Below are 13,254 nucleotides of genomic sequence, written 5' to 3' on the forward strand. Positions count from 1 at the left end.
CTTACACTTTCGGCAATATTTTTCTTTCCGAAATTCTTCCGCAGTGGTCAACAGTTTTGTCAACTAACCTTCTACATTTCCTTAAAAATGGGACAGGATCGGTAAATATACACTCAGAGGGTTAACATAGTGTAGCCGATGGTCTGGATCATTTTTCCGAGGGAAATTCACGTCGAGACTCTGGTTTTCCAAATTTTGCTGCGGATCTCGGTTAAAACGGGGGCAATTTTTTCCTAAACATCACTCGACATTTAAAGTTGTCACAGCAATAATAAAGCATGTCATCTTGCTTAACACTTTTCTTTATCAAAGAAAACTACTATATTTAATCTCCCTCAAACGACGTCTTTTTCTTTTAGCTTATTAATGTTACTGGGAAATCATTATTTTAAAACATTTCAAATACTTCAACTACGATTTACAACCTAAATTCATCACAAATATTTTCCGAGAATGACTAAGCCATTGATCAGATTCAAAAAATTTCATTACTACTTAATACCATTAATCAGTCTAATAGTATGGTGGGGTATGTTAATTGCCCTTTTGGCAGCCTGGGCAGCCCAAGGTAAACCCATATATTCATTCATGTCGAGATATCAAAATCCAGTATATATTTCCGACGTTGCAGCTACCAATCTTCAACCATTATTCATTGCTTGTTCTTCATTCCAAGCTATTTTCTTTGTCGGAACTTTGGTAATGGGGATATATCTCAGGAAGAAGGAGAAGATTCAACCATATATCCTGACGACACAGCCAAAATTTGCCATTGCCAGTGTTGTATGTGCCGTGATTGGGCAGTTGGGGATTATTTTTACATCGATATTTAATACGAATCATTTCCATACTTTGCATTTGACAATGGTGGGGATCTTTATTGCGTTTTGCTTCTTTGCATGTTGTTGCGATTTCGTGGTTCTGTTTAAATTTGGGAATAATCCGGATAAACTTAATCCCCTACATGATGGGGTGAAGTTTGGGACCTGGAAATGGGCTAATTTATATATGGTTTCATTCTTTTTAAAGTGTGTATGGCTAGCTGCTGCATTTTCGTTTGTTATTTGTTTTGGATATTTTATGGGACATATGAGTAGAGGTTTGAGTGCTTCTTTTGAATGGTTAATTGCTTTTTGGTATGGATTGCTTTTGATATTGTGGTCGATGGATTTATTCCCAAGTGCATTGAGACATTATAGAAGGAAGCACCCAAATGTATATCAAGAGAAGAACAATGAACCTCCACTAACTTCATTAGGCAGCGAAGAAGCAACATTTGTAAACTCCCAAGACGTATAGATTTACATAAGGTTTTAACATAGAATTTCGGCTTTATACAATACGAACTTTTGATTTCCTAATTGGGAATTGCGCGGGAAATATTTTCAATGACCGGAAATATCACAAGAAAATAATTTTGTAGAGAAGAGAAGAGCACAAGAGCGTAAAAGCGAAAGCCACACGAAAAAAAAAACTTCTTTCCAGAATATCTTCTTCTTCTTCTTCTTCTTCTTATCCTTTATAGGACCCCTATGTCTTCTGATCGTGTAAAGACAAATAGTTTTGATGAAACAGTGAAGCTCCAACGTCTGATGGAGCTGTCCGACATAACATCACAAATCGAATATGCCCCGTCACAACATGCCGATCAACATACAATGCATCGAACTCATACTATTGCTTCAGGAATCTCACTTCATTTATTAGATGATCCGGATAGGTTCCCAGATGGATGGAATAATCGAGCTATGTTAACCCTCTTTGGATCCTTCCTAGGCATGGTCGGCTCACTTGGATTCGTGAATACCGGAGGGGTATTACAATCATACATCCTGGAAAATATCCTACCTGACACTCCTCAATCATCTATAGCTTGGATCTTCTCGGTTTATAATTTCTTGGCATTTGGAATGACCCTTATTCTGGGCCCAGTATTTGATAAAGTCGGATGTAAGATCCCAATAGCTTTCGGGATCGTTGTTATGATGATCGGGTTGATGTTGACTAGTGTATGTAAAGAAGTATATCAATTTGTGCTAAGTTATGGAATAATAGCGGGATTAGGTGCGGCGTTTACATTTGGACCTTTCGTTGCTTGTTTGAGTCACTACTTCTTACAAAAGCGGGCGCTTGCTATTGGTGCTTCATATACAGGAGGTGGAATTGGTGGGGTTATGTTGCCATTGATTTTTAGAGCATTGTTCCCCAAAGTTGGTTTTGGATGGACGGTGAGGATAGGTGCATTTATTTCGTTTTTCTTTTTGGTAGTGGGATGGTTGTTGGTTAAGGATAGACATGAAGAGTTTCGTGAACATAGTGATGAGCATATTGTTAAGCAGGTTATTGGATCGGTTGATTTTATGATTTTGTTTAAGAACAAGTTATTTTTTGTCATTGTTGTTGGGTTATTGTTTAATGGGTTGGCTTTTTTGATCACTCTTGTTATCTTACCATCATATTCAACTGCTTGGGGTAACTCTCCATCGGAATCATATTTATTGATTGTCGTTTTCAACTGTTTTAGTATCCCAGGAAGAATTATCCCCAGTTTCCTCGCTGATCATTACTTGGGAAGATTTAATACATTTTGTCTAACCACTACATTTTCATTAATTGCATTTACAGCCATTTGGCTTCCATTTGGTCGTCACAATATCATTAGTTTATTCATGTTTGCTGGTTGTTTTGGATTTTCAAGTGGATCCGTGTTGAGTTTACTGGCAAGTTTGATTGCTAGTATTGTTAAGACACAAGATGTAGGAAAAGGGTTAGGTACTGCATTTTTTATACTTTCGATGGGAGATTTATTTGGGATACCAATTGCGGGCGCAATCGCTACAGGATCACCTGAGAGTTTTACTCATTTGGTGATTTTTTTGACTGTTTGTGCTGGTGTTGGTTGTGTTGTCAGTTATGTATCAAGATACCTTTACGAAGGGTTTAATTTAAACAGAGCATAGAAACATTTTATAGAGCTTATTTATTTATTTAAACATTAATAATTAATTATTACAAAAATCCTGTTTTGGGTACTTTAGAATAATCACTGTATCCTTCTATAGTCACTGCGTGTAATCTACACAAATTTCCTCTCATCATAAGTCTCCACATTGATCTGGTTAGAAGAATTTCCACCATATCTCCAGTCAAAGATTCAACTGTAGTTTTCCTCTTTTTAGATAGAGGTTCTAAGTCTGGATTCTCTTCTGGTTCCTTGATATCCAATATAGTGTCAACCCAATTTGGTTTCATTTCCATTCCATTAATTGTACATTTAGATTCACTAAAGCCGACAAAAAAGCTTACACTTGGATTATCTTTATCTGTATCATCAATAATTGCCCCATCTAAAAAATCTTTAAATACTTGCTTTATTTTATTACAAAATTTATTTGTAATTTTAACAAGCGCAAGCTTTGTAGATTTATTAAGAATCAATTTAACTTGAGAATTCTTTTGATCATCTTCAAAATCAATTTGGAAAACTAAATTTCTAGTTATTTCTTTTGTTATATAAGGACGAGTATATCTAATCGGTAATTCAATATTCCTATCTTTAGATAAATTACTTACACCCTTTCTTGTTAAATCATTAAGATTCATAATAATTTGTGGGCATCCCTTTGAACTTATTTCTATACGATGGTTCAATATTCTTTGTTCTAATTCCATAAACCGATAATATCTACATTCTTTGATTAATAATTGACGATGTTGATCATTCTTTATAATTAAATGATTTCCTCGAAGTAATTCAAGTAAGTCGGCAAACAATTGAGGTGACCTATTTGGCACACTACTTGGTTTCTGAGGAGGTGGACGTAGCATATTTTTCTGTTCAATTATTTGAAAATTATCTAATAACGACCGTTCATTATTCATGGAGAAATAATTTGGGTGATTACCAGTATTTATAAATAAACTTTGAGGTATTTTAAATGAAACTCCTCCAATGTTTGCAAAAATATCTTGTTCAGTTAAGATCTTTTGTAATCTATTTAATCCAAAATAAAAACAATCAGACCAAAGATGAACAAATTCATAATCATCTTTAACATCAATTGAATATCCTTGTAAATGATTATAGATCTTTTCAAATATTGTTGGATTTCTATCAAAGAATAAAACTTTATGTTCATTATCAGGTTCATTAAAATATTTAGTAAAATAAGATGGTGCATCTGACGATAATGATAATCCACTTAATTTAAATAATTTATAACCAACTTGAATTGAATAAACCTTTTCATGAGGTAATATTGTTGGAACTGATGGATCAAATTCTTCTAATGTTTCAATGTTCATCCTTTCTTTCTTTCTTTCTTTCCTTCTTTCTTTATTTATACTCTATAGCCAATTGCTACCCTTCCTGTTCTTAGTGTATATTTATTTTTGGTACAAGATACACGCCAATTGATAGTTTTTAAAATTAAACTATTAACCCAACGTACATACGGAGTTTGATTAGCAACTAGGTGGGTGGGGATTATAACCAAGAAGGAGTTGATGATAAAGATGATGATGCTTTACGCACCCACCAGAAAAATGATTAATTTGACAAACAAAAGGGTACCAAACCCCATCTCATTTCACATGCCCTTTTATGTTTTTTTTCTCTTGATCTTCTCTCTCTTTTTCCCCAGAATTTATTATTAGTGCAAAAAAGATCTTAAATGACACGAAAGGGTAGAAACTTTGATGGTTGTTGGACTTGTAGAGCAAGAAAGGTCAAGTGTGATCTAACACGACCTTATTGTCAACGATGTCTAAAATCAAATAAGAAATGTCAAGGTTATAATATCATATTAGGTTGGTCAAATCCATTAACCATATCAACTAAAGATCAATCAATGATTAGTTTAAATACAGATGAAGATTTAAATAATTTCCAAAGAAGAAATGTTGAATTGGTTAAATTCCCTCCATCAATGTATTATAAAACTTATGAAGAATTAGGAGAGAAGTTAGATGAATTAGAAGGAATCACAGTTGTAAGTGGAAGCATCTGTACTGTTGGACCTTTTAGTAGTTTCAAATTGAATGAATCTCAAGATCCAGTGATAATACCGACAGATATGATTAAAGAAGAAACCACACCTACACCGGATGAAAAGCCATTACGAAAAAAACCACGAAAGTCACTTGCAATATCAATACAAGAAGATTCCCCTGTCTCCTCCAGTAATATAGATACAATAGCACCTTCGTCTACTCCTACTCCACCAATTAGTGCAAATATCCATGACTCCCTCTTTTCCAAGACAAGCAATTCCTGGGTCCATTATGAATTATTAGATTATGCTAAATTGACTATTCTTGCAATAAAAGGAACAGATTATAAATTCAATGAACAGAATATGTTACATATCTTATATCCTAAATTCTTTCCAAACTTAGATTCTGATGATTGGTTTGCTAATGCTCAATTGGTAAATAATAAACTATACAAGCTTTCAAAGACATCCCTTGAAATCTTTCCTTTATTTCCAAAATTATTAAATGAATTCACTTCAGATATATTTTCATTTAATAGAATGATATTTTCATATAATTATTTCGATATTCATGTCATGCCAGCTGTTAAAAAAATTATTGGAGAATTTGTATGTTATGATTTCACTTCATGGGATTTAAACAAATTACATCATGATAATCAAGACAATCAAGATAATCAAATCGATCCTACTCCAGATGAATTAATAACAGATATAAAGCTTGCCATTATCGATCTAGTGTTAGGTTTAGCCGCATTTAAATATTCATGTAAATATACTAAATCCGTTTCAAATGATGCAGATAAATATCATGTTGATGAGTATTTACGAATAAGTATAGAATTAAGGAAATTGAGTATAACAATAATAAATTATCATTTGGATGAATATGATAATAATAGTGAAATCCTCGCTGAGATAAGTAAATCAGAACCAAAATATGAGGAATATGAAAGTTTATTAATTATGGCCTTGATTTTCCAAATTGAATTAGATTGTAGACTTAGTGTCTTTGAAAATTTGGAACTTATATTTGCAATTGGAGATTATATTATTAAGAATAAGCTTAAACATCAAAAATTAACTAATTTTACCAAATTCTTAATTCAAGTATTTAAGATATCTCATATTTTTTACGAAAGTACACAAGCAGTGAATATTTTTAATTATTCAATAAGCAAGGGTGATGAAGAAATTAATTATCGTGACTTGAATGAGAATTATGATTTGATAAGTATGAGTGATGGAGAAGATGATGATGAAGTAGATGACGATGATGATGATGATGACGAGGACGACAACTATGGCAATCAGAAAAACGGAAGGGAAAGCTCTTCAAAGAAACTACAGATAAAACCGACGATAAACAATCTTGTCATATCCAATACCACCACAGAAGGAACCGCGGTGTACGAGCCAATGTCATTCACAGTTAGCTTCAATAAGAGGAAAGATCTGACAAGTATAGTTGACGAACCAGATAGAAGACCAAGTATGCCGAAATCAAAAGCACCCTTCATCCCAACCACTAACCAATTTCAAGAAGCGATTGTTGACATCAATGCAATCTATATGATGTATGGTATCCCAAAATCATTACTCGATCTCTTTCATGAAATAATACACCTCACAAATCATAAAAATATGTTTAGACGTTGGAAAGTCTTCCCCCGAAATTTTCCAAAAATTTGTGCCGAAATTGAAGATCGATTAATTAATTGGAAAATCGCCGATCTGAATTGGGAACTAGATTCAGATAATAATGCATTTCATAAATGTCTCGAACTAAACATCTTATCTTTCCATTGTGCTTTGATCGTATATTATAATCGATTAATCAAAGATCGAACAAAAGTAACCGAATATCAACAATATATAACTCAATCTGTCCAATATCTTGAACAACTAATCCAATTATCCAGCACGGCGACTGATTTTAAAGTCAGACCATTATTTTGGACCTTGCTAGTATGTGGAGCGGATAGTTTGGACACGACTACACAAAAAACGATTCAGAATATGTGGAAGAAGACGGATAATTATGCTTTACAGTCGAATTATTGGCGGGCGAAACAGATTTTGTATGAGGTTTGGAAGAGAAGGAAGATTGGTGAAGATTTGGGATTTATGGATATGGTTAGAGAATGGGATATTGTATTGTATTTAGGATGAGTATTTATGATGTTTAGAGTACGTATTTATTTATTTATTTTATAGAAACAGGTAATGACTTCAAAGAGATGAGATATTTGGTAGCCGGTACGGCATCTCTTGTAGTAATGAAATGCATGCAAAGATTACCTCTGCTTCTCGAAAAGCAAGTGAGAATTACATGCATTTCTCCCTCTATAAGAATCATAAATTACATTTGCTTCCCATAGTTGGACCTTCCATAAATTACAGACTAATTCGTCATACAAAAAAATATCTTCGAATTGTCATAGCCCCCGTAGTGATTCGTCAAGATGGATAAATGAATTCTTTAATAATTATTCATGCGGTAATTCTTCCGGATGCAAATGCTGCCATGTTGCATTTTCTCTGTGAATTTGATTGTGTTGAATAATAAATCCGGACAGAACTGCAACCATCGGAAAAATCAGATTTCTTTTTTATTCATGTTACATTTTGCAATTTACACGCCCCAACTCAGACTAAAATTTTGCTGATAAGCATTTATCCGAAGGTCGGTAACTGCTTCCAGACAGGAAATATTTACCACGTTCAAACCCTGTGTGTAATTCAATTGAGGCGAAGGTGTGGTTCGCCTTGAAGCTTTCTGGTGCAATCTGAATGGAACGACTTTCCCTTATTCCTACTTGCAAAATAAAAAAAAATATTTCAATGTTTGATGCCACATGCTATTAACTGCTATTAACCAAATTACGTCTTACGCTGGTCAAGAAACGACTACTCGCGCTGGTCAAGAAACGACTACTCGCGAACGAAAACCTACCAATACGACTGGATGTTTGAGTTAGAAGGTTATTCTCCGGAAGATTTGTTCCGATTATTTATCCATCGGAGCTACGGGCCCGCATTGTCTTCATGCAAGAAATAACAAGAAAAGGAGCTGGGCACTGATAGGAAACTCATAGAGAGTGAGTTCATCTTTTCTTATGAACTGTTTTCTGATAATTTTTTTCTGAGTTTGTTGTTTCATTTTGGTTTCGTCGGATTGATTTGATATTTTCCTACGCATTTTTAGGGCGAGGTTATCTTCTAGATATTTTATAAGAAGTGTCAAAATGATTCCCTTCGTGATGACGTGGGGTAAAACCGTTGCAGTTGCAACATTCATGTAGCAACAACTTTAATTATTGTTTAACAATTTTGTGTCAACTTTCTAAGCGGAATTGAAAATTTTGATTGTTTCACGTTTTTTTGATTCTCCGCTGAACAACAGAAAGAATCTTTTCCAATTATGCCCGGGATTACTTTCAATTCAACAAAGAAAACAATTCAAAAAGCCAATATGCATTTAATTGTACATACTTACAATTGCTTTATTATGATTGGAGAGAGGCTCTGGTATACAATTATTCCGAGTATTGTGAATTAGACAATTTCATTTGAAGAATAATGTGACTTAGAAATTCACTCCCGAAACCCACACCAAAATGGAAACCAAATTGATTGAATAATCTCCACAAAGAACCAAGGCGAGTGTGTCCGATAGGGAAATCATCCCGTGTGTTCTTTTGTTTCTGCCTCACTCTAGACATCGCTACAAGCGAACCTAAATTTCGACGTTATTTTCTTAGTTTGGTGTAGATAGTTCCATTCAAAACCAAGCTGGATAGTCTTTTCGAGGCTTAATAAAAAGTGCGGGACAAGAGGGGGGAAGGTCAACTGAGAGAAAAAAAAAATATTCAGTATAAAATAACAATAAAACTTTATCTTTGTTCCGAGATAAAAATACTTCTTAAAAAAGTCAAGTAAGAACGGGAGGCGTGGACTATGATTAAATTACAACGGGGTGGTTGATATGATAAATCGGGGTAGGCCCTTTATGTTAACAGTCATATTTGAGAAGGTTTGATTTTCATGCATTTGAATTGGTTTTATTTTACCAATAGATTTTCCGACTTTTAAACCTTTTGATTCGTCTTAAATTTTTTTTTTCTTGACGGAATGAGGAAAATTAAAGCAAAGCAAAAATTAAACAAACTAAAAAAAAAATAAAAAATAATCACTGTCTTTGCGTTTTTCACCACAACAATGAACCTGTACGAATATTATTTGAACTGCAACGGAAGGTGATTGACGGAAATGATGGACAACACAAACATACTTCTTACTCAAAAAAAATCATCAGCCCCTAGAATATAATGATGCTATTCGGAATCTAATATGCATCTTTCCTCCGCCGATTTGGTATGTAGTTAGCAAGGTATGCGTTTTAAAAGAAACGTCAAGAAAATAATAAAAATTGTCTGAGTTTTTCCATTAAGTATAGGGAAAATTGAAAACTAATTTAAGTTACTCCTCATTCGGAACTTTAAAAAATAAATTATTATTATTTAAAAACTTAAAATATTTTTCCATCCTTTTGTTTTTTTATTATTATTTTTTTTTTCTTGTTACAAAGTTAAAGTTAAACCCTCCACACAACCAGACAAAATTTTTCCACGCTGTAAAACTTTAATCAAAATCGTCAGCTTTTTTTTTGGGGAATCTCTCGTTATTGGTTAAACAAAGTTATAATCTTTTCTTTCAGGTTATCAACTACCGACTACGTCCATAAATACCCAATTGCATCCCTTGGATATCTACAATTAAACCAGAAAAAACACCCACGGAAATATTTACAAAGAAAAAGAAGAAAAAGTTTACAGCCCTTTTTTCTCAGTGTGACTTTAACAAATTTTTCCGGTTTCACAGACTAATTGAAAATCAACAATAAATCGGAAGATTTCCCTTTCTTTTTTTAGGGGTATTTTTATCAAAAAGAAGAGTCAAGGAAGGTTTACTACATCAATCAACTTGCTTATCCGTTCAGATTATAATCAGCATACTTTTACTTAGGTCTGATTTACGATATTAAGAAGTAGAAAAGCATCCCCACAAATCCTTTTTAATTTAATATTACAAAAAAAATTATTTTCTGTATTTTTTCCAGGAAGATAAATTTTAATTTTTTTTTCCTTTAAAAAGAGAATCACAGTCAGACAGACAAAAAGAAAACGGAACGACAGACTTTTTTTTTGTTCCTTTTTTAAATTCTTCCTTTTCATCAAAAGTTGGTTGTAAAAAAAAAAGCACAACAATGATGTCAACAACCACCAACGAGACTAAACCAGGTGGATTGATGGGATCCTTAAGAAATATACTTCATAATCCATCATCCATTAATTCCAACAACAACAAGAATATCAACCACAGTGGAGGGACATTTACGAATACCGCAGCACCCACCACAACCACCACAACAACAACAACTAATAGCAGTTCAGCAGCAGTGACTCCTGATATCAAACATAGCTTGACAACAGAAAATATGAAGGCTGAGGAGTCAAGCGGTGATAATAATCCACCCAGAAAGAGAACCAAAGTCTCACGAGCTTGTGATGCCTGTAGGCGAAAGAAGGTTAGATGTGATGGTGAATATTCGTCCACTTTACAAAGAGTGTCCAAAATTTGCAACAATTGTACCAAGAATAATGAAGAATGTACATTTTCACGTGTACCATTAAAGAGGGGTCCGTCAAAAGGTTACATACGAGACTTGGAAGATAAGGCTGAACACAATGACGGTGTTCCAACCCAACAGCATCCACAACAACATCATAATGGCGGACCACTCATCGGCGGAAGCACAGTAAGACCAATTTCAGGTAGTTTAGGTGGAAGTGGCCCAGTTCCTGTTTCTACTTTCTCACATCAACCCTTGGTTTTCGCACAATCACATTTGAATCAGCAACAACAGCAACTACCCATTACGCTGGTAACAAGTTCCTCTCCACCAATTAAACTTCCTCCATTACTTGGTTTCCAATCAAAAGTTTTTCCATCAACAACACAAAGGCTTACGTCTTCCAGCAGTGTACCTACGGTTTCATCTTCAAATCCATCCAGTCCCACCAGTCATGGCTTAACTGCTCAGGCAGACCAATCATCTGTAAGCACCATTATCCCCACCCCTGGTCCAGCAACAAACGCTATTGAAACCACCCAATCAGCAACCAATGCAAAGCCAAATAGTCCGCCAATTCAAGGTCCTTTCTGGAAAGTACCTTACGAAATGCCACAATCTGCATCATCTCGGAAATCCTCCATTTCAAGCGCAACGGGCCATGGCGGATCAAGGCTTCGTAGGAAGTCGTCGATAGATTCCATTTCTTCCACATCCACCACAGGTTCAAGATTACCTTCGTTGAAACCTTCAGTTTCTATGAGCAGTGACTTTATGTCCGACAGTGAATCGGAAGACTACTATTCAATTCGTTCAGGTGCTTCACATAGCCAATTCCCACCTGTTGGAGCGTCAAGAAAAGATTCCATGTCCCCAAGAAATTCAATTGCATCCATGTCTAGTCTTAATGGACGAATGAACAAAACATTAAATTTCCAAAGTTCAGCATCTACAACCCCAGTTATGGTCGGTTCTCCGTTAAGCGCTGCAGGACAAACGCAATACTTTGTACAACAACAACAAAATATGTATGCTGGTCAACATCCATTACCAGTTCCACCAATGCAACCAAGCTTTCAAATAGGTGGCCATATGCCAATCCAAAGTCCAGCGCCGAGATTCTCATACCCACAACAAGGTTTTGTGTATCCTCCAACAAGTATTCCAGTTAATCTTTTGGAGACCAATTTAAAACTTTATTACGATCATTTTCATTCTTCATTCCCAATCTTGCCATTTAATTCTACTATGTTGGCTTCATTATCTCAAGCTCGTGATGAAAGTGCTGCTCATGTGTGGGTTATCGAAATGTTTAATCGTGCGTTGAATAATTTGAATAATTTCAAACAAGTGAACCTTAATGAAAATATTGAATTATTGCTGAGATTGATGAGTTCGTATCCATTCCTGAATTTAGGTATAAATATGAATGATACCTCGTTGATTTTCTTTTTCAGCACTATTTTGATTATTAATTATGCTATATTATTGAATGGTGATGTTTATTCTTCAGGAATTTCTTGGAGTAGTTCCATATTTAATGATTATAAAGTTGTTCAGAAATTTGTTGAATTTGTTGGTAGACAAAAGGGTAATAACATGAGTAACTCGGTGGATCTTGATCGTATTGAATTGTATTTGTCCAAATTATATCTTTCACTCGATGTTATTGATAATATCAATAGTATTTCTACTGGTTCTCAGAAAAATGTGGGGAATAATACGATGATTCAATTCTTGTATTCAAATTCCAACTTATTAATGAATGAAAATGACGAATCAATAAAATCTGGGCTTACAGTATTCAAGAATTCGCAATTGTTTAGTCAATTAATCAATATTAGAGATCAGTTCATACTCAGCTTTGGTAACTATACCCAACCAATTCAAATTGCTATTACTCAATCAAATGATGAATTTTCGAGCTACTTTGTTACTTTGATAAATGAAAAATACGACTTGATAAACTATTTATTCGAAATGAATGCATTTCTTAAAGATTCAATTGATCATGACCCTGAAGAAGTTTATGAAAATTTGATGGATTATAATTTGAAATTAATTAGATTAGTCAAGAAAATATCTAATTCAATTATGCATTTTGCCAACTACATCGGAACGTCGACTGCTTCATCTTCAGCATCAACTTCCCCCACATCAGAGCAATCAAAGAAATCAGAGAACAAAGTTTTGATGAATCCATTGTTGAATATTTCCATAGGTCAATTATTCAAGTTGATTAAATTGAATAAATTGCTTATTGATAGCTTGTCATATTTGAATCAATCAACCGAACATCTTCATGCTGGTAATCGTTCAAGTGCAACTGATTTATCAGGTCGCTTAAGTAAGATTAATAATGATTTATCAATTTCATTCAATTTGCTTAATTTAAATTTGGTTAATTTACAATTGGGTACTAAATCAAATGCAATAATTAGAAAGAAAATTAATGATTATAATTTTAATTTCAATTTACAAAATATGGTATCTAATAATGAAACTAAGCTGGATATTAAGCTTAGTTTAAATAATTGGTTTCAAGAATTTACGACTTCAATTCTTCCATTTATCCATCTGGAAAATACTGAAGGTTGGTATTAGAAAAAAGGATATGGGTTTTTA

At 34.0% G+C, this 13,254-nt stretch overlaps 5 protein-coding genes across 5 annotated transcripts; 4 read left to right on the top strand and 1 right to left on the bottom strand. All coding sequences in view use genetic code 12, as the record gives it.

Annotated features, from left to right (window-relative positions):
* Window positions 1-453: 453 nt before the first annotated feature.
* Window positions 454-1,299, top strand: J8A68_002034 (uncharacterized protein; the record flags this gene model as incomplete). The annotated part of the gene is made up of 1 exon (XM_049405742.1): window positions 454-1,299. The coding sequence occupies one exon, from the start codon at window positions 454-456 to the stop codon at window positions 1,297-1,299; it is 846 nt and encodes a 281-aa protein (XP_049264663.1).
* A 233-nt stretch (window positions 1,300-1,532) lies between these two features.
* J8A68_002035 (uncharacterized protein) lies at window positions 1,533-2,960 on the top strand (the record flags this gene model as incomplete). Its single annotated transcript, XM_049405743.1, has 1 exon — window positions 1,533-2,960. One exon carries the CDS (start codon window positions 1,533-1,535, stop codon window positions 2,958-2,960), a length of 1,428 nt encoding a protein of 475 aa, XP_049264664.1.
* A 49-nt stretch (window positions 2,961-3,009) lies between these two features.
* On the bottom strand, window positions 3,010-4,305 carry J8A68_002036 (uncharacterized protein; the record flags this gene model as incomplete). Its single annotated transcript, XM_049405744.1, has 1 exon — window positions 3,010-4,305. The coding sequence occupies one exon, from the start codon at window positions 4,303-4,305 to the stop codon at window positions 3,010-3,012; it is 1,296 nt and encodes a 431-aa protein (XP_049264665.1).
* A 545-nt stretch (window positions 4,306-4,850) lies between these two features.
* On the top strand, window positions 4,851-7,166 carry ARG83 (Arg83p; the record flags this gene model as incomplete). Its single annotated transcript, XM_049405746.1, has 1 exon — window positions 4,851-7,166. The coding sequence occupies one exon, from the start codon at window positions 4,851-4,853 to the stop codon at window positions 7,164-7,166; it is 2,316 nt and encodes a 771-aa protein (XP_049264666.1).
* A 3,097-nt stretch (window positions 7,167-10,263) lies between these two features.
* Window positions 10,264-13,233, top strand: RGT1 (Rgt1p; the record flags this gene model as incomplete). The annotated part of the gene is made up of 1 exon (XM_049405747.1): window positions 10,264-13,233. The coding sequence occupies one exon, from the start codon at window positions 10,264-10,266 to the stop codon at window positions 13,231-13,233; it is 2,970 nt and encodes a 989-aa protein (XP_049264667.1).
* Between the last annotated feature and the right edge of the window lie 21 nt (window positions 13,234-13,254).

Source organism: Hemisphaericaspora subhashii (genome assembly GCF_019202705.1).
Source record: "Hemisphaericaspora subhashii strain CBS 10753 chromosome Unknown scaffold86, whole genome shotgun sequence".
NCBI classification, from domain to species: Eukaryota; Fungi; Ascomycota; class Pichiomycetes; order Serinales; family Debaryomycetaceae; genus Hemisphaericaspora; species Hemisphaericaspora subhashii.